This window comes from Ceratosolen solmsi, unplaced genomic scaffold (assembly GCF_000503995.2).
Source record: "Ceratosolen solmsi marchali unplaced genomic scaffold, CerSol_1.0 scaffold6, whole genome shotgun sequence".
NCBI classification, from domain to species: domain Eukaryota; kingdom Metazoa; phylum Arthropoda; class Insecta; order Hymenoptera; family Agaonidae; genus Ceratosolen; species Ceratosolen solmsi.
This window is the reverse complement of record NW_011948414.1, coordinates 3,230,709-3,249,222: the sequence shown is the minus strand read 5'-3', so window position 1 is coordinate 3,249,222 and position 18,514 is coordinate 3,230,709. Positions and strand designations below refer to the sequence as shown.

Below are 18,514 nucleotides of genomic sequence, written 5' to 3'. Positions count from 1 at the left end.
GCCTTTAAAATTAAGTAATTTAACTTGAATTTCGGGCGAACGTTGTAAAAATTACGAGGTCGAAAATTCTAAATGTCACAAACAATAACAATTCCCTTCGCCAACTTGTCGTGCACGAGAAGGGGCTGGTCAGCGAAAATCGTAAAAAAAAGCACGAAAACTGAAACGTAGGAAGGAAAGACAACGGGAGAAATGATGAAAATGATATAAACAGACAGACAGACAGACATTCGGACAGACTGACAGACAGACAGACGATAAATAGAGTGAGATAGAGAGAGAGAGAGAGAGAGAGAGAGAACAGAGAGGAAGAGAGTGAGTGAGTGAGAAAGAGAGAAAGAGAGAGAGAGAGAGAGAGAGAGAGAGAAGGGTACGACGAAGAGAGAAAAATAGATAAAGAGAAAGAGTTTGTGAATTCACTTGATCTTTAGCCAGGGATGTTTAAGACATTCGGCAGCGGTGGCTCGGGCATTCGGATCGAACTCGAGCATAGGTTTAAGGAACTTGGCGAACTCGTAGGCTTCAACCGACGGCCACTCGTACTTCTCGGTAAGGACCTGGTAGAGACCCCAGGGCTTCAAGCCCGTTATGTGCTTGAGCTCGCCCTTCTTGTTGAAAAAGTTGCGAGAATGGCGACCGGTGAGTGCTATGCCTCGCGGTATCTCACCAAGGAGCTCAATTATGTGCGCCAGGTGGTCTTCGTCCCTGTAACAAGAAATACCTTCTTTTAGTCAAGTCGTACTACACCTCAAGGTCTTTTATTTGGAAATGATTTTCCGTGCGTCGAAAAATATAAAAGTGCTACGATACTGGTCACAAATATTTCAAACCATTGGGCCACGGAGCGGCCACGGTATATCATGGTCCGTAGCTTTATAAACTCTGTATTAGATTGTGTCGAGTCATGGGAATGAAACATAAAATATAAAACGTCAAAATCACGCAGAATAAGCACTGGTAGAAGCGGATGCTGAGGCGAACCGATTAATAACGTGCCGCGATAGCGAAAGGGAAATAGCGCAAAGTTGAAAAATATGGAAATTATGGAGTGTCGGAAGGGGACGACTCTTACCTGCAGTACTCTTCGCCACTGTGTGGTTCGAACAAATAATCGCCGGTGGCAAGCTCGAAAGCCATGCAAGCCGTCGACCAGATATCAGCAGACGTGTTGTAGCCGGCGCCAAGGAGGACCTCCAGCGATCGGTACTGGCGCGTCTGGATGTCCTCGGTGAACTTCTTGTGGACCCAACAAGCGTTGCCGAGATCGGCGATCTTTACCTCTACGTCGCAATCGACAATGGCCGGGTCGACCATCGAGGCCCGCTTCAAGTGCTTCCTGTCGCGTGCTTGAGACTTATCGCCTGTTTAAATTATACTTCGATTAAACAAACAAAAAAACAAACAAAAAAACAAAAAAAAAAAAAAAAACAACAAACTATCCATCTATCTATTGGCTATCCGCAATTTGTAAATAAAAAAAATTTTGATAATAGATTGGACGGACAGATGGCTTAGAAAGCAATTGGTCGTGCATACAATTTTAGCTGGAAGATTAAATGGATAAATTTTTAGGGTCCCGTGTCTCATCACATGGGCGATCTTCCCATTACCCAATTACTTTAAGTATCAACAAGATGCTTTTTCAAAGCTTCAAAATACAATCTGAAACGATTTTTAAGATAGAAAGAAAATCTGAGACTAGGGAAGAACATTAATCTAATGCTCTAATATTTTCAAAATCGATTATTATAGAATGTAACGAGGAGATGAATGAAAGAAAATAAATGGCTCACCGTCACCACAGTTATCGCCTTCGTCGGCATCGACTATCAGATTCGTTCCTTCGCCGCTCGCCTTCTCAATATCACATAAAACGACGTTCTCAAGATTCTTGGTTTGCTCGGTTTGCTGCTTTTGCTGCTCTTCCTGCTGCTGCTGCTGCTGCTGCTGCTGCTGCTGCTGTTTATTCTGCTCTTGCAGCTTATCTCCTTCCTCGTCGTTCTTTTGCTTATCATTCTCCTCTCCCTGCACGTCAATGCCGTTGACGTACATAAGCGGCGAGGATGATTCGGACCTATTGTCGAGCGATTCCTTATTACTCTCTGTATTATCTTCGATACTCTCCGTGTTGAGCTCCTGCTCGCCACTATTATCCGCATTCGTTACCGGTGCTTCGTTTTTTTTTTTTGGGGCTTTTTTTTTTTTTTTTTTTTTTTTTTGTAAAAATCATGCAAGTTAGCGATTAAGTTTAAATTATAATGTGCAATTGGTAGGAATGAACGATACGAGTTGATTGTAATTTTGTTTGTTAACTGTTAGTTTTACATAAATGAGGCAAGAAATGAGGAAGAGCTATTGAAAAGCCTCCCGGCGAACATTAAATAGTGAAAAGTGAAAAGCTGAATTAATAATATTAAATATTATTACCCAAGGGTTCATTCGACTAATTCGGCTCGACTTTCCCCTTGTACACATATCACAATTGCTAAACCCGAAGAAAGATAAACAAAACACTCAATATTATTACCTGCCACTTCGGCTGTACTATCACTTGTATCCAATGCCGGCTTATTTTGCTCTTCCATTTCCTCCATCTGTTCCATTTGACGCTTGAGCAGTTCGTTCTGACGTTTAGCCTTCTTTTTAAGGCGCTTCTTCTTATTCTTCGACATCTTGGAATTTGGCACCGGCTCCTGGAATTGCTTCGGCGCCGTAGATATAAGGGATGCAGGCAACTTAAGACCTAATGAGTGAAGCTCTGTCGCCTCGGAGGCAAGATTACGAATATACGCCTCATCCACGCAGATCAGCACGTTCTCGGGCTTTATATCTGTATGAATAATTTGGCCTGCAAAACGAAATATCGATCATTATGAACTATACTAAATTAATTATCTGCATTTATCATTTATCCATCCATTATACTATCACTTTATAACTTTTTTTTTTTTTTTTTATACTTTTAACTAATCTGCGCGATTCTTCTATTTACACGAGCGCGCGCACACACGCGCACATATGGGATGGAAAAAAAAAAAAAAAAAAAAAAAAAAAAAAAAAAATTCTTTTCAAATATATGTGGGAAATTTATTTACAAATATTTTATTAAACTACTTTTTTTTTGCAATGACATTTTTATCCTCTCATCGTCAAATTTAAAAATAATATTTCACTCAATAATTTATAAGGGCACTTTTATGGTAGTAGCAAGATTCAGCAATTATTAGCAAAATTTAAGCATTTATTATTGACTTCTAATTTAACTCTTACGTTATACAAATTCAGTAAATTCAACATCGGTTTGTCATAAATATGAATTGTATCAATGTAAGATAAATCTTAACAACTTCAAACAAAGAAACGACGTACTTACAAATACAAAGTTTCTTATATAACTTACATTTATTATGTAAATAATCTAATCCTTCTAGAACTTGTCTAATTATACGTTTAACATTGTTTCGAGGGATTCCTCTATAATTGGACTTAATGATCAGCTTAAGAAGATTATGTCCAAGCACCTCAAATACCATGCAAACGTGTAGACCATTAATGCCACTGATTTTGAAATCATTCAGCAACTGGACGGTTTTGTTGCGTTTTGGATCAGTAGGATCTGTATCCCGTACATCTTTCAACAGTTTTATCTCATCTAAAGCTGTTTCTGTAAAGTGCGACGCAGATTTCACGACCTTAAGTGCTACAAATTGTTTGTCCTAATAAAAACAATATAGAAAAAGATTAAATACATTAAAAGAATTGTTAATTAATCCAAAGCATCTATTTTTAAAGAAAAATTTGAAAGAAAAATATTCTCGTACCTGCAAATCCCAGCACAACCACACAGTAGAAAAGTGACCCCATCCTAGTTTTCTTGTCACATGGTATCGATTTAAAAAAAGATCTCCTATTTTTACCGGATGATAACCACCTTTGCAATAGTCTGTGCTGTCTTCTTGCTCATCATCTTCACTACTATACATGTCGTCAATATATTCAATTGTTTCGTTACTAGAACTCGCACATAATTCTACCCTATAAATTCAAAATTAAAATATTTAATTTAATCGTTAATAAGGGTTGCCGCAATATAAAATCTAATTAAAGTTAAAACTTTATCGTCTTTATTATTATTATTGTTATGTTTTTTTAATAATAAGGAAAACTATTGGCCATATATACATATATATATATATATATATATATATATATATATATATATATATATATAAAGTATATATTTACATAAACATGCAACCTAATAAAAAAATGTAAGTATTCACAATAACACATTGTGGAATTATAATTTTTTTTTTTCATTATTAAATTATTACTTATTATGTTAAATTTATAAAACTATATAATTACACCACAAATATGATATTAACTTATTTGCGTTATATTCTATTAAATAAAAGCTACTGCATTTATATTTTAAAAAACGAAGAAAAATTCACAATGTTAATCGATCGATTATAAGGTAATCAATAAGGAATCATATTTTGTTTACAATTTATAATATGTAAATCAAAATTGTAATATCATTAATAAAGACTGAACATCCTCGTAGAAATAAGTATTTATAATCTTTAATATTTCCCTTACAATTTCTTTTCAATTTTATTTACGAAACTTCAAATATAAATAATTTAATATATATTTTTATATTATCGTATATTTTATGATTTTTTATAATAAACAAAGCGAATGTATTGAATTTAAGCAACATTTTAGAGTCAATTTAAAAATAATGATTAAAAAATAATAATTTTTAATCAATTTTTGGACTTATTCAAATACGAATATAAACAAATTATTTTTCTATTTGAATAATTCAATAATTTTATAGAAAACGTCTTGCTAATAATCATTGATGCGTAATGTGATTTAGTACTACGAAATTTGTTGTTATTCTAATTTCATATTAGAGCATTAAAAGTATTACATCAGCGATTTAATTGCATATTTATACCCATCAAAAATGTTAATACTTTACGACTGTCGTAAACCGTAGCTATTATTTTGTGATCGATTAACTTAGTTTTACCATTAAATAATTACTCTAACTACGGATATTAATATTAACGAATGAATAAAGCAATAATTGAGAAGCGCAGAAGCTGTTAGAGCATTAAATTGAAAATCAATTTTGATTTAGAATTCAGCTTGGAAAGCATTGCCCAGGAAAATATGGCTCGATTTCCAATGAAAACTCCATGCGTTACCTGCTATCGTTGCGACCATAGTACTTCCTGGTGTTCTGCTGATTAAAGCCCGAGGTGGTTTGTTCTTGCTGGCTCGTTTGATTCTTCGACAATTGCTGTTGCTGTTGCTGTTGCTGTTGCGGTTGCGGTTGTGGTTGCTGTTGTTGTTGCTGTTGCTGGGGCTGCTGCTGTTGTAGCTGTTGTTCAGAATCAGGCTGGGAACCTACGTTAGTTGGTGCACTTGCACCAACACCAGTACCACCACCTCCACCCTTGCCCTTGCGTTTGCCAGGCTTGTGGCGCTTCTTTTTCGCCTGAATAGCCAGTACCCGCCTATTTACATCTGTCTTGCTGTTCATCTCCTCCTCCCCCTCCGGCGCCTCGTCGTAATCGTCGTTTTCTTCCCGCGTAACCCCTTTTCCGGATAACTCTTCTTCTCTCACCCTCTTCTTTACGGGCAACTGAGTCGATTTCTTTTTGTGCCGAATAAGAGGAACGGAAAACGATAGGAAGAGGAAGAGGAAGAGGAAGAGGAAGGGGAAGAGGAGGAGGACGAACAGAGGGAGAGAGAGAGCGAGAGGAGGGCACGAAACGGTTGGCTCTTCTTCGAGAAAGAATTTTCGTCTATCCTTGCCAATGATTAGACTAGGCGATTGTGTCGCATGGTTCTCGGAAGTCAGCGTCACCGCGGGCTGCGGTACCTCCACTACCTTCTATTCCGCACTCAAGAACCGGTGGATTTTTACAAACGCACACTTGCGCGCACGCACCTCATGCATGCATAAACGCACACGCGCGCCTATACCTACACATATAATATATATATATATATATATATATATATATATATATATATGCACGTATGCGCGTATATGTGTGTATTTGCAGAGAGAGAGAGAGAGAGACGTGTATTTATGCACGAGCGCACATGCGTGTGAAGGTGTGCGTGAGTGGGTGAGTGCGCGGGTGCGTTCTCGCCTGGTGTTCCTGCGCGTAGTTATATTTGCGAATATTTGTGGGTGGTGGGCGGGTAGTGGTTGCGTGTGTGAGCGCGCGCGCTTTTGTATGCGGGCATGTACGTACGCGCGTATGCTCGAATCAAGGTGTGCATGAACGCACGTATGTCCTCAATATGTGCCAATGTGCGTTTAAGTGTGTGTATGTCGTGTATTACTCTTTGCGTGAATTCGCCTCGTTTTTAATTACTTTTTTGCCTCTCACCTCGTTAGGCGCGCGACGCGGCTGTTTCCCCCGTATCGGCCGTTACAAACTCACTCTTCTTCCCGTTTCCGCAACTCGGCTTGAGCAGCGAGACACTCGGTCGACTTGCCCGTCGGTCCCCGCCGTTGAAAAAAGATGAGGAAAGAAGAGACGTGAGCCCGACAGAGAGACAGCGGCGAACGAACGAACGAACGATCGACGCGAGCGAGAACCGTCGTCCGTCGAAAATGTGCGCGCGCGAGAACCGTCGTCCGTTGAAAATGTGCGCGCGCGATACCCGCACGCACTTACTCAGCGGCTACAAGGTACGGGGGTCGGGGACGATGGACTTTTCGAGATCCTGTGCGTGTGAGGCGGCGAGAGCGCGTGTGGGTGCGACTTCGGCTACCGCGTGCGCTCGTGTGCGAGAGAGAGCCGCGCCCGCGCGCGCGCGTCCGTATATTATGCTGTTGCTTGTAATACAAAGTACAAAGTTGAGCTTCCTCGCTTGCTCTGGTTATATACTACGTTTGCTATTTGTTTTGACAAAGGCCCGCGTGGTGGCGTAGCCTGATCCCGCTATTACTACTTTTGTTCGTTCCCCCTTGCCTTTTTAATTAGCCGTCGTACTAATCGCGCGCAACTTAAGCTTTGGTTAATTTTGTTGCGTCTCGACGGGGGACGATTTAACCGATGACAGTTTTAGGCTATGCTGTGACAACTTGGTCCTGCCCTCTTGATTTTCTTCTATTCCCGCTCCAATATCGATTTTAGCGATTGACCGCTCGCGTTATTTATCGAAGATTGAGACTGTGCCTATATTAATGACAGTCAGCCCACCTCGGTAATCTGACGAGAATTATTATATTCATGGGCATTTTATTGTCTATTTTTAGTTCTTTTCCTTAACTGCTTTAAATTGCAAATGCGTCCTTCATTATTTTAATACGGGATTTATAGGTCAGCGTTGTACACAAACATTTCATTAGACATTATTGTCGATACTCAATTTCATTTACCCAATGATAAATCAGCAAATAATAACAATAGGTAATACGATTAAAATTCAGTTTTACATTTACGAATATCCTTTACCTCAATATTTATTATTAATTAATTAATTTATTGTTAATTGTATCGTATGCATGCGCGCATGGTAAAGAGAGAGGGAGAGAAAGAGAGAGAGAGAGAGAGAGAGAGAGAGAGAGTGAGGGAGTATATATTGAATGAAAAGATAAAGAATATTATGATTATTATAATTATTATTACTAATCAAGCATTTTATTATTTACGTGCTCGTTATCCTTATACCAACAATTCAAATAAAATCTCCAGCCTCGTTAGCAAAAATTAATTTTATTAAATTAGAATTCACTTTCATTACAATTTGCAAGTTTATTACATTGAAAACGTCACATATTTTTTAGATGAAAATTAAAAAATTAACGTACCTACTTAAAGAAGGAAAGTTTGATTAAACTAATAGTTAATTTGAATTTATTTATTAATTATTGTTTTCTCTCTCTCTCTCTCTCTCTCTCTCTCTCTTTGTCTCAGATAAACTTAAAACGTTCAATTTCCGTAATTAAATTTAAATTTCTTTCCACCGATAGAGGGCGCTAGGTATAAATGCACCAAAAATGGAGTCAGACAAGAACTTAAGTTCCGTTTCGTCAACTCTAATTTCCTGTGCACGCCGATAGTTTGTATTATTTAAAATCAGAGATATATATATAACAATGAAAATAAATCAAATTAAAAGCAAAAGGTTTCAAATATAAATTGTAAAGAAAAACTTAACCATGGTAAGTAATTTTTAAGTGATTAGACGTTACTTTTATGAAACGTTAATTATGTACACGTTGTATTAGCTTCTTAACCTATATTAGCGTCCACATGTGGTTTTAAACAAATTGTAAATAAAAAGCATGGCATACTTGTAATGTATTTTTCAAATCGTGCCATGCATTTCTTTTAATAGTCTTTATTTTATTTGCAGTCTAAGTTATTTGTACTTTTTGAACATGCTGCTGGTTATGCAGTTTTTTCTGTTAGAGAATTTGAGGAGGTGGGCATGTTACTGCCCCAGGTTGAAGCCTCTGTAACTGAATTGTCTCGTTTTAATCAAGTGGTCAAACTTATTGGCTTTACACCATTTAAAACTGCCTTAATAGCATTGGAGAACATAAATAGCATATCGGAAGGTATTGTACCAGAAGACTTGCAACTCTTTTTAGATTCAACAATACCGAAGGCAAGTAAGAAGGAGAAAATTATACTTGGAATCACCGATCCAAAATTAGGTGCCAGTATTACAGAAGTATTACAAATAAAATGCGATCATACTGGGGTAATACCTGAAATTATTCGTGGAATTCGTTTTCACTTCCACAATTTGGTAAAAGGTTTTACGAATAAAGGCTCTGGAATAGCACAACTTGGTTTAGGTCATAGTTATTCCAGAGCTAAAGTCAAGTTTAATGTTAATCGAGTAGATAATATGATTATTCAAAGTATTGCATTGCTTGATCAACTGGATAAAGATATTAACACATTCAGTATGCGTATTAGGTAACTATAATAAATTTCTTTTATAATCTATATTGATGTAACGATGATATCAAGGATAACACTTTTTGTTATAAGTTTTTAATATTTAATAAAATTTAATAAATATTACAATATTTATTTCATGCTTTATGTATTACGTGTCTTCTTATTTTTATTACTGTGACTCGAAGTAAAAGTTAAAATAGATACAATAATAGTTGCTTAAGTTATGCTGATGTATATAAACATATGGGAAAAAATGTAATTTGATTTTTTATTTAGAGAATGGTACAGTTACCATTTTCCGGAACTTGTCAAGCTCGTTCCTGATAACTACATGTACGCAAGAATAGTTCAATTTATTAAAAATAGAAAAGAATTAAATGATGAGAAATTTGATGGTTTGGAAGAAATTGTAATGGATGGCATAAGGGCTCAAGCTATAATTGACGCCTCAAAATCATCAATGGGAATGGATATCAGCCCAATTGATCTCTTAAATATTGATATGTTTGCAAATCGAGTAATAGCCTTAGCTGATTATAGAAAGGAATTAGCTGAATACCTGAAATCAAAAATGGCTGGAGTAGCTCCAAACTTGGCAACTTTGATTGGTGATCAAGTAGGAGCTCGTCTTATTGCACATGCCGGATCTCTAACAAATTTGGCCAAATATCCTGCTTCTACAGTTCAAATTTTAGGTATTTCTCATTTCAAAGTATATACTATGTTTATCAATAAAGTTAACAATATATTACAATGTTGATATTAATTTGATTTGAATTAATTATAAATTAATTCATAAGATGCTCAGTAAGTAATTAAAAAAAAATTTTTTTTTTTATTATAGAAAATTATAGTTATATATATATATATATATATATATATATTTATTTATATATAAATATAAATAGTTTTCATTAAAATTTTCCATTAGTTTTTTTAAAATACTATGGATACGACTTATGAAATCTGTTTGTTTAATACACCCAAATATTTATTATTTCTATTGTTTTATTCATTTCTTTAATCAAGGTGCTGAAAAAGCTTTATTCAGAGCTCTAAAAACAAAAGGGAATACACCAAAATATGGATTGTTGTTCCACTCAACTTTTATTGGTCGTGCAGGTACTAAAAACAAAGGTAGAATTTCAAGATATTTAGCAAACAAATGCTCTATTGCCTCGAGAATAGACTGCTTTGCCGAAACTCCTTGCAGTGTCTTTGGAGATAAACTACGTCAACAAGTTCGTTAAATTAATATATATTTTATCAATATTTAGCGATATTTAATTAAGAAAATGTAATTTATGACCTAATAGAAAAAAGGAATTTTAAAATATTTTCAAATAGTTACGAATATAGAACACATTAATAGTTTGCTTGAAATCTCATTTACACAATATATTTTTTTCTACATGTTTTAAAAATTATAAAGATTTTTACGAAAAATATATATTTCTCCATTGCTTTTACTTTATAATCAATTAAACGATATATTTATTATTTGCTATACAAAAAACTTCAACTTAAACTAATTATTGAATTTATGTAGGTGGAAGACAGATTAAAGTTTTATGAAACTGGAGATATACCTAAAAAGAATGTAGACGTTATGGAAGAAGCAATAAAAGAAGCTTCGCTATTAATTACCGCTACCGAAGAAGAATCTAAGAAAAAGAAAAAGAAGAAGGACAAGAAACGAAAAAGTGAAGGATTAGAAAATGGTGATGCGAATGGGACGTTGGAAAATGGTCACAATAAAGAAAATGGAGGAGAGGGTATTGAGAAAATGGATGTTGATGAGGCAGAAGATGTACCTAAGAAGAAGAAAAAGAAAAAGAAGTCCAAAAATGCTGAGAATGAATGAATATAATTATAAGTATACAGCAAAAGAAAATTTTTTGTTCTTTTTCTTAAAGGTATTTTGTGCAGATGTATATTTTCTTGAATACAGATGTTTTGTAAGTGTTCTTAAAAAAAATTTTGCATAAAAATATTTCTTTTAAGGGTGCAAAAAAGTATACTTTCTGTGAAAGTTTCACAGTACAGCCTTCAATTTATATATGTAAATAAACATTTTGTTATACAATCATTGTCGATTATCTATATAACAAAGACACTATAATAATTACAATAACTAAAGTTTGTAACGTTTCAATTTTAAACATGTAATAATTTTATTACTTTTGAAATTTTTCAGAATAGTTATATACACTATAGTCTCCTATAAATCGTTTATCAAAAAAAAACAAAAAAAAAAACAAAAAAAACATAATTCGAATAATTATTACTGATATATAATAAAATAAGTGAAAATTTTTAAGTATAATATGAATTAAAAAAACATTTTACACATTTGTATTGAAAAAAAAATAAAAAATGCATTTAACAAAGTTATATATAAAATTAATTTTATAGTTACAATAAGTTTGGGTATAGAATATAGAATAATTTACTTTTAAAAAATTTATTTTTAATTATTTGCTTTAAATGTGATGTTTATTAATAAACATATATTTGAAAATTACTATTATTACCCTTTTATTACATTAAAAAAGAAATATTGAATAATAGTAAAGTTTAACAATTTTTAATTTTCATAATATAATTAAATTGTTAAGGTGTAGAAATTTGTTTATTAAATATTTGAGTAAATAAAATGAAAACACTTTTATAAATTATAACCAGCACCAATGAGCATTTAATCATAATATTGCTATACTGCAGCATAGATATAAATACTTAAAACAATAATTACAATTTTTATTTAATAATCTAACATTAGAAAAAATTTAATAAGCTGCATCGAGTTAATTTATGCACTTCAACTTCATTCGACATTATTCTCGTTTGTGATGCTCTAGTAATCATTAATTTTAGAAAAACTGATTTGATTACAGGAATGATACTATTACTTAATTATTTTTACAGCTCCCGTCACTTCGCTATCGTATTTACAAAGAAGTTTGTGAAATTATTGAATATATGGTAGTAGTTAGCCCTTGAAGTTTCAGTCTCGTTTTCGAGGTTCTAATTGTAATTTGAAAGAATTTTCAATAATTCTTTTCCTGTTTTCTTCAAAGAAATAATATTAGTTACTTACAGAATTACCTGAATTTTATAAATGAACTTACTACAGTACAGCTAAATTTACCTATCAAACCAAACAATATTACCTTTGCTATTTGTATTCGCTGCCACTAAGAAAACAACACTAAAAGATTCTTAGAGACAGTGAATTAAAATTAGCAAAGAACATAATTAATAATAAAATTAAGAAAAACAATGATTTCTTATTTAATATATAAGGGAAAAAAATTTAATATGGTTATAACTTGGCAAACCTAGCTGTTATTCAACGCTTAAGTCTAATAATTATCTTTAAAATAATGTGTCTTGAATTTATTTGTTATATTGAAAACGATATGCATTCATTTCAATTATCAAGTTTTGTCGCTAGGGTATACGTGCACGAACACATATATCAGTAATTCACATAACAAAATATAATCGTGCAAGTATATTGTTAAAATAATGTTAACGCAAAAAGTTATACAATTATAAAAATGTTGAACTATCTAAATCGTACTAATTTTTGTGCACTAACGACACAATATCGTAAAAACCTTTTCGATTCTCATTTTTTTTTCTCCATTTTTAGGTAATTTATCTATTCTTAATTTTATCTCATGATACACTTGTGATTTTCAATAATTTTCATTTTTTTCTTTAAATCACTAACAAACGTTAAAAATTTATTATTTTTTTTTTTTAATTTTGTTTTATGTACAGAAAATAAGTATTCGATATCTTAAAGTTACATATTTTCTTAAGTTTAAAATGCAAAAATTGGCATCAAAATCTTTAATGATATTATTTTTTTGTTTTGTTTTTAATTTTAATTTATACTTTACTTAACAATATCTTAAATATTTATACTAATTATTACTTTACATTCATTTGAATGAATATTTAAAAAATAAATATTTAATTTTATTCAAAATACACACATTTATCCTTAAAGCACTATAAATATTGTTGTCGTGATAATCACAATTAATCTGCAAGTGTACATTGAACAAAAATTATATAGAACTATTATTAATCACATTGTATTATTCAATTTAATTTTAAAATTTTTGAAAATCACACGCATACATAATTTTATAAAGTATTTGTAACTAAAATTTTTGGTCATTGCAACCACATTTTCTTCTCATTTTTTCATCCTCTGTTTTATACATTATATATATATATATATATATATATATTTATATATATATATTTATATGTGTGTGTGTGTGTGTACACACACACACACACACACACACGCATATATTAGGTACAAAATTATAGAGGATTAACTTCAGGAAGCACAATTATAATTCATCGTCAGTATTAAGTCTATTCTTTCAAATTCGAACAACATATTTTACAATTTTACGGCCTTAAAGATCTACAATTTATTTACTTGATTTCGCCAGCTCCGTATTCTAAATTTATACAAATGCCATTAAAAAACCGACATTGTACATTTGAAAAGAGAGAGGCAAAATTTATTTCATTCGTTTCTTTCACTTTTTACAATAATTATATGTATGTGTATATATAAAAGTCATGCGCTTCTCTCTCTCTCTCTCTCTCTCTCTCTCTCTCTTTCTCTCTGTTTAAAATCTCATATCTACACAACTTTTACGATGATCGTTGTTACGAATAGCATTCGAATGAGCCTTTGTAGTTTTTTTCATTTAAGAAAACAACACATTGCATGTTATTTTCACTATTCACGCTGATTAATTTCTTCTCAGTTTATCTTGCGACTGGCACTGTTGGAAAATTACTAGTAGTAGAAGTAGTAGTAAGTAGTAGTAGTAGAAGTAATAGTAATATATATATAAAAGGCATTTTTTTCACTAATTATCGCCTTACTTAAGAATCGTTAAAATGCATGAAAGATTGCCGTGACCGTAGCGATGTAAAATGCATCATCGATGGAAGAACTTGAAGAATTGAAAAGAAATATATTTAATCACTTAATTAAGGCTATCGATATTATTTAAAATGCAAATAAGTGACACTTTACAACATACACAATTTTTACAAAAGCATATCATTTTCGTAAATTCTTTTTTTACGATAAACTTATTGTTAAAATATATATAAAAACAGCTCATCTTCAAGTTTCAAATGACATTGATATTTTTTTCCTTTTTCCTTTTTTTGTTTTTTGTTTTTTGTTTTTTTTTTGTTTTCCAATTGTTAAGCCATTTCTGCATTTGATCCTTTTTATAATGTTGATTGAATTTTAATAATTGTTCGAAACAATTAGATTCGAAGGCGATACGTGCTGGTGCTTGAGGTCTCGAGCTAAAAGCCGCCGGTCCAAGCTTCTCAATCAAACAATGAAAATAATCATAAATGAAATTATCGAACGACTGCCGCTAGAAATGCAACCTTCATCGTGAACTTACCGGGAGCGGGCTTAACCTGGTGCTGGGGACTCCCGGTCGCCAGTTGGTTCATCGTCGGCGCGGGGCCCGATTGCTTCGTCTTACTGCCCATGATATTGTCAAGATCGATATTCAGACCACCGGCGCCCTTCCAGGTGGAGCCAACCTGGATCATCGTCTTGCCGCCCGCTTGCTGTTGGCCCATCGTCGAGCTGCTGATCGGCATCAGCAGATTCACCGACGATGCAAGACCTGTTTTATCATTCGTTCTCTTTTAATTCCATAGGCCTTTCAATCATTAATTTGAGGGCTTTGTCGTATTGATCTGCGAGCGGTGAAAATGGCACGCGAACCCTCTCGCGCTAATATTATGACAAAGTTTGCTTATCAAACGAAAAGTGCAACAAACTAGCTTTAAAGTATTGATATCCTGTTTATTAATACGACTTTCCACGAGGTTGATGAAAAAAATTGACATGATTATTTTTTATAAATTGATATTTGTCGTTTTAATTTGTTTTAAGTGCCATAAATTTCTTAATATGAGAAATTGAGAAGATATTGGATAAATAAATTCATAGCGTATAGAATATCATGTAATCTCGTCGTAGTAGCTTTATCTATTCAAGAATTTACGAATTATGTTTAATAATTGTCAAAATTAAAATATAGATTATTCGACTGCGGTAGACAGTATTCATAAAAAGTCATATGTTAGCGAATAATTATTTATTTTTAAAGAGCTCCTCTACAAAATTCTACATATCTTCCAAATGTCCTTATTTCATTTATATCATCGTTTTTTTTTTTTTTTTTTTTTTTTTTTTTTTTTTTTTTTTTTTTTTTTGTTGAGCGTTACATTTTTAAGAAATTACAATATAAACAACAATGCATATTTGCATACACTACAAGTTTTCAAAAGTTTCTTGAAATTGACAAAAATTCTTATTCCATAAAATTAGATGTATTTGTTTATAAGACCTTCATTTCATAAAATTAAACTATGAATTATTGAATACATTGGCATTGAAATATCGAATAGGAATGAGGTATAATTTATAGCTTAATCAAGCACATTTGACGATTTACAATTTAACGATACAACATCTGTAAGAAGAAGTTCAATCCAAAGTTTATGCTTTAATAGTTATGTTTTTGGACTAACTTTTGATAAACATTACTTAAACTATTATATCTTTATTTCCTCGTAAATTAAACTGCGTAATAATTAATTACTATTACAAAAAAAATTTTGGTATAAATATTCCTATATAAAATGACAATTAAAGCGATTTCTATAAAAAAAAAAATTTATAATCGTAATATAGTATTATAAAAACAATTATTATTTACTAGTATTTAATAATTATAAATATCGATTATATAATATTTATTGGTTTTATTATGTAATTAAAGTATATTTACATTTAAAGAAATAGTTCGAAAAATGTTTTATAAAAACTTCAGTTTTATCGGTGCAATGTTTGTTTGTTTGTTTGTTTGTTTGTTTGTTTGTTGTGTGTGTGGGCGGCCGCGAGTTCGTGTCTGCGTATAATTCATTAGATTATTCATACAATTAATAGAAAAGAATAGAGATTACTATTGTATTATTATAATGATAAATTGATAATTACATTTTTCATATAAAATTTGCGTATGTGGGCTCCTTTTCCCATTACATACTAATAATTCTCGAGGATAGTAAAGAAGCGTTGACTAATTGGTTGATTATAGTTAATCGATTACAGTTAACTGGCCGTAAATTCCATTAAATTATATTTAAATTGTCAGCGGTAAGAAAGTGGAGCATTTTACAAGAAATTGTCTATTTGCAATTCTTGTTTAATTACTTCTTGAAATATGGAATTAATTAAGTACAGCACGTGTTTTCCCAGTTCCTGGCAATTTTTATCCGGATCTCCTATGAGTGAATTTTTCGTCGCGTCTACCAGCCATAATCTAATTTCCATAAGCGCGCTCAATAATTCGCGTTTCAATTCGAATTCGGGCACACTAATAAGCACAGCAGCTACGCATTTCATGATCGCCAATCTCACTCTGCCCCTTTCATGGTATCTCAATGTCCAAGCTAATTCTAAAATTTCTTTAGCCATCTTAACGCTTAATGGACAATTTTGCGCTGCAATCATGATGGTAGCTAAGGTTTCGAGGTAGCGCGTTAAAAGTATGCTCTCGTGATCTTGATAACTTTGAGGTAATTCGTACATGAAGCTTTGTCTTGGATTACCAAAGCCATAGATTAGGGGATAAAAGAACGACGACACGAAGTTTCCAAATTTGTTGATAGTCGTTTTTGGTAATTTGGTTTCGTGTGCAAAGTGACGAGTTTTCGAGTGAATCCTGTCTTGCACAATCTCATACCAATCGATACTCGTACACGCGTCATTCGTCGGATCATCATAGTCATCGTCGTACATACTTTCATACTTCTTTGACTTGTCCGTTTCTATAAACAGATTGATTGGCCTTGATAATTTCTTTCTTTTAGCAAGTGTAGTAACCGTCACCGTACTGCTGATGTCGCTTGTTACTGGGATTCGCGAAAGGCTGCTTGCCGCTTCGCACAAAATATTTAACATGAGAAGTCGTTGCTGCACCGAGTATTTGGAGAGTTCCGAGTGGAACTCGACGCAAATGTATTTAGCCGTTTCATTGGGATGTACCGTGACAATGGCCACGCAAGCTTTGAACGTTAAAACTTCAAAGTCATCCACGGAGCCTCTCTCCTGAAGATTCAGAAATATCTCGAGTAATTCGCAGGCGAAACTTGGATCGTCGTTTCCCAATTGACGAATTATCAATTCCTCGCTAATTTTTAACGTCTCCGAAAATATCTCGGGATTTTCCAAATTCTTGCTGTCTGTGTTCACCAGATTGTCCCGCAGATCGCGCAAATACAATGGCTTTAATCGCTCGGATTCCCTGGCGTCGTTCGACATATCGTAGGGTACCAAATCGTCATCGCTGTCCAATTCTTCATCCTGGGCAGCTGCATTTTCTGTAACGATAATCATCGTTTCCTTTTTCACGGGTAGCTTCATTGCTTCAACGGTGTGCGTTGATCGTTCATCAATCGACGCACGGGGATCCGTTAGAATTCCACATTCAACGCCTAATTCGAATACTTTTTTCATACCCAAGTTCGGGAATTCCATATTATTAAGTGTCAAGTCTTTGCATCGATCTTCACTGTCATTCGGATTTGGGTATGAAATTCTTAGAGCTCTTAATGCATTAACCAGCTGCATGGTATTTTTATCCATACCGTCGTATTCGAATTTCAACTTGTCGTCGATCTTTTTAACGTCAACGAGCAATTCGGTAAGTATTTCGCCCGTTACCATACCAATAGCTCGTACTTCAACTTCGGTCGAGGATAAATGCGCGGGAATACCAGCAAAGACAAGCTGCTGAATTTCACTCTGTTCGTTCGATAATAAACTACTCTTGATAATTCTAACGGCCAGTATTATGAGTTTCGTTATGTATAAATGCTGATCGAAGGTCGTGTGATTCAAAGCACTCTGGTCACCCCAAATGTCGATTAATTTTTTCGTAATATCGACAAGGATTCTATCATCGGCGCTTTGAGCATGATAAAGATACGAAATGAAATTCTTAATCAGTTGCTCGTCCTTATACCAAGACATCAGTGGAATTCTCGTGGCGAGAGTGTGGCGCCAATTATCGTTTCTAATTAAGTCTCCAAAAATATTTGGAACAAATCGCGAGTGCTTTAAAAATAAAATCGCCACGTTTTCGACACTGTGCGCTTCAATATTTAGCAAAATTTTCTGAACGAAAGGCCGAATGTTGTTCACATTTGAAATACACCATTCCGTTATGATATCAACGACAGAAAGTAAATCGTTTGAATTGAGAATAAAAAAGATTTTACTGATCAGCATTGACATTACGGCCGTATCCACTTCAATTTTATAAAGATACAATGCTTCGTTAAGCGTATAGATCGCCCGACTCGTTGCAAAGCAAACGATACTCGCGAAATTTTTCAATTTGAAACACTCCAAAAGATTTCTCTGCATTTTATTTGCGACCCTGTTTGGCAATGAGATGAGCATCTGA

At 33.5% G+C, this 18,514-nt stretch overlaps 3 protein-coding genes across 3 annotated transcripts in view; 1 reads left to right on the top strand and 2 right to left on the bottom strand.

Annotated features, from left to right (window-relative positions):
- Window positions 1–416: 416 nt before the first annotated feature.
- On the bottom strand, window positions 417–7,364 carry SRPK (SR splicing factor protein kinase). Its single transcript, XM_011506659.1, has 8 exons — window positions 6,411–7,364; window positions 5,226–6,009; window positions 3,822–4,035; window positions 3,401–3,716; window positions 2,546–2,848; window positions 1,794–2,171; window positions 1,073–1,361; window positions 417–705 (listed from the first exon to the last, which is right to left on the bottom strand). Exons 2-8 carry the CDS (start codon window positions 5,561–5,563, stop codon window positions 417–419), a joined length of 2,127 nt encoding a protein of 708 aa, XP_011504961.1. The 5' UTR covers window positions 5,564–6,009; window positions 6,411–7,364.
- Window positions 7,365–8,172: 808 nt separating this feature from the next.
- On the top strand, window positions 8,173–11,104 carry Nop56 (Nop56 ribonucleoprotein). Its single transcript, XM_011506656.1, has 5 exons — window positions 8,173–8,209; window positions 8,404–8,975; window positions 9,237–9,655; window positions 9,990–10,201; window positions 10,510–11,104. The coding sequence occupies exons 1-5, from the start codon at window positions 8,207–8,209 to the stop codon at window positions 10,822–10,824; spliced, it is 1,521 nt and encodes a 506-aa protein (XP_011504958.1). The 5' UTR covers window positions 8,173–8,206; the 3' UTR covers window positions 10,825–11,104.
- Window positions 11,105–16,002: 4,898 nt separating this feature from the next.
- The window catches only part of lqfR (clathrin interactor lqfR), a 13,480-nt gene continuing 10,968 nt past the window's right edge, over window positions 16,003–18,514 (bottom strand). Inside the window, exon 11 of the mRNA XM_011507364.1 lies at window positions 16,003–18,510. Within this exon, the coding sequence (XP_011505666.1) occupies window positions 16,219–18,510 (2,292 nt within the window). The 3' untranslated portion in view covers window positions 16,003–16,218. The remainder of the gene's footprint in view (window positions 18,511–18,514) is intronic.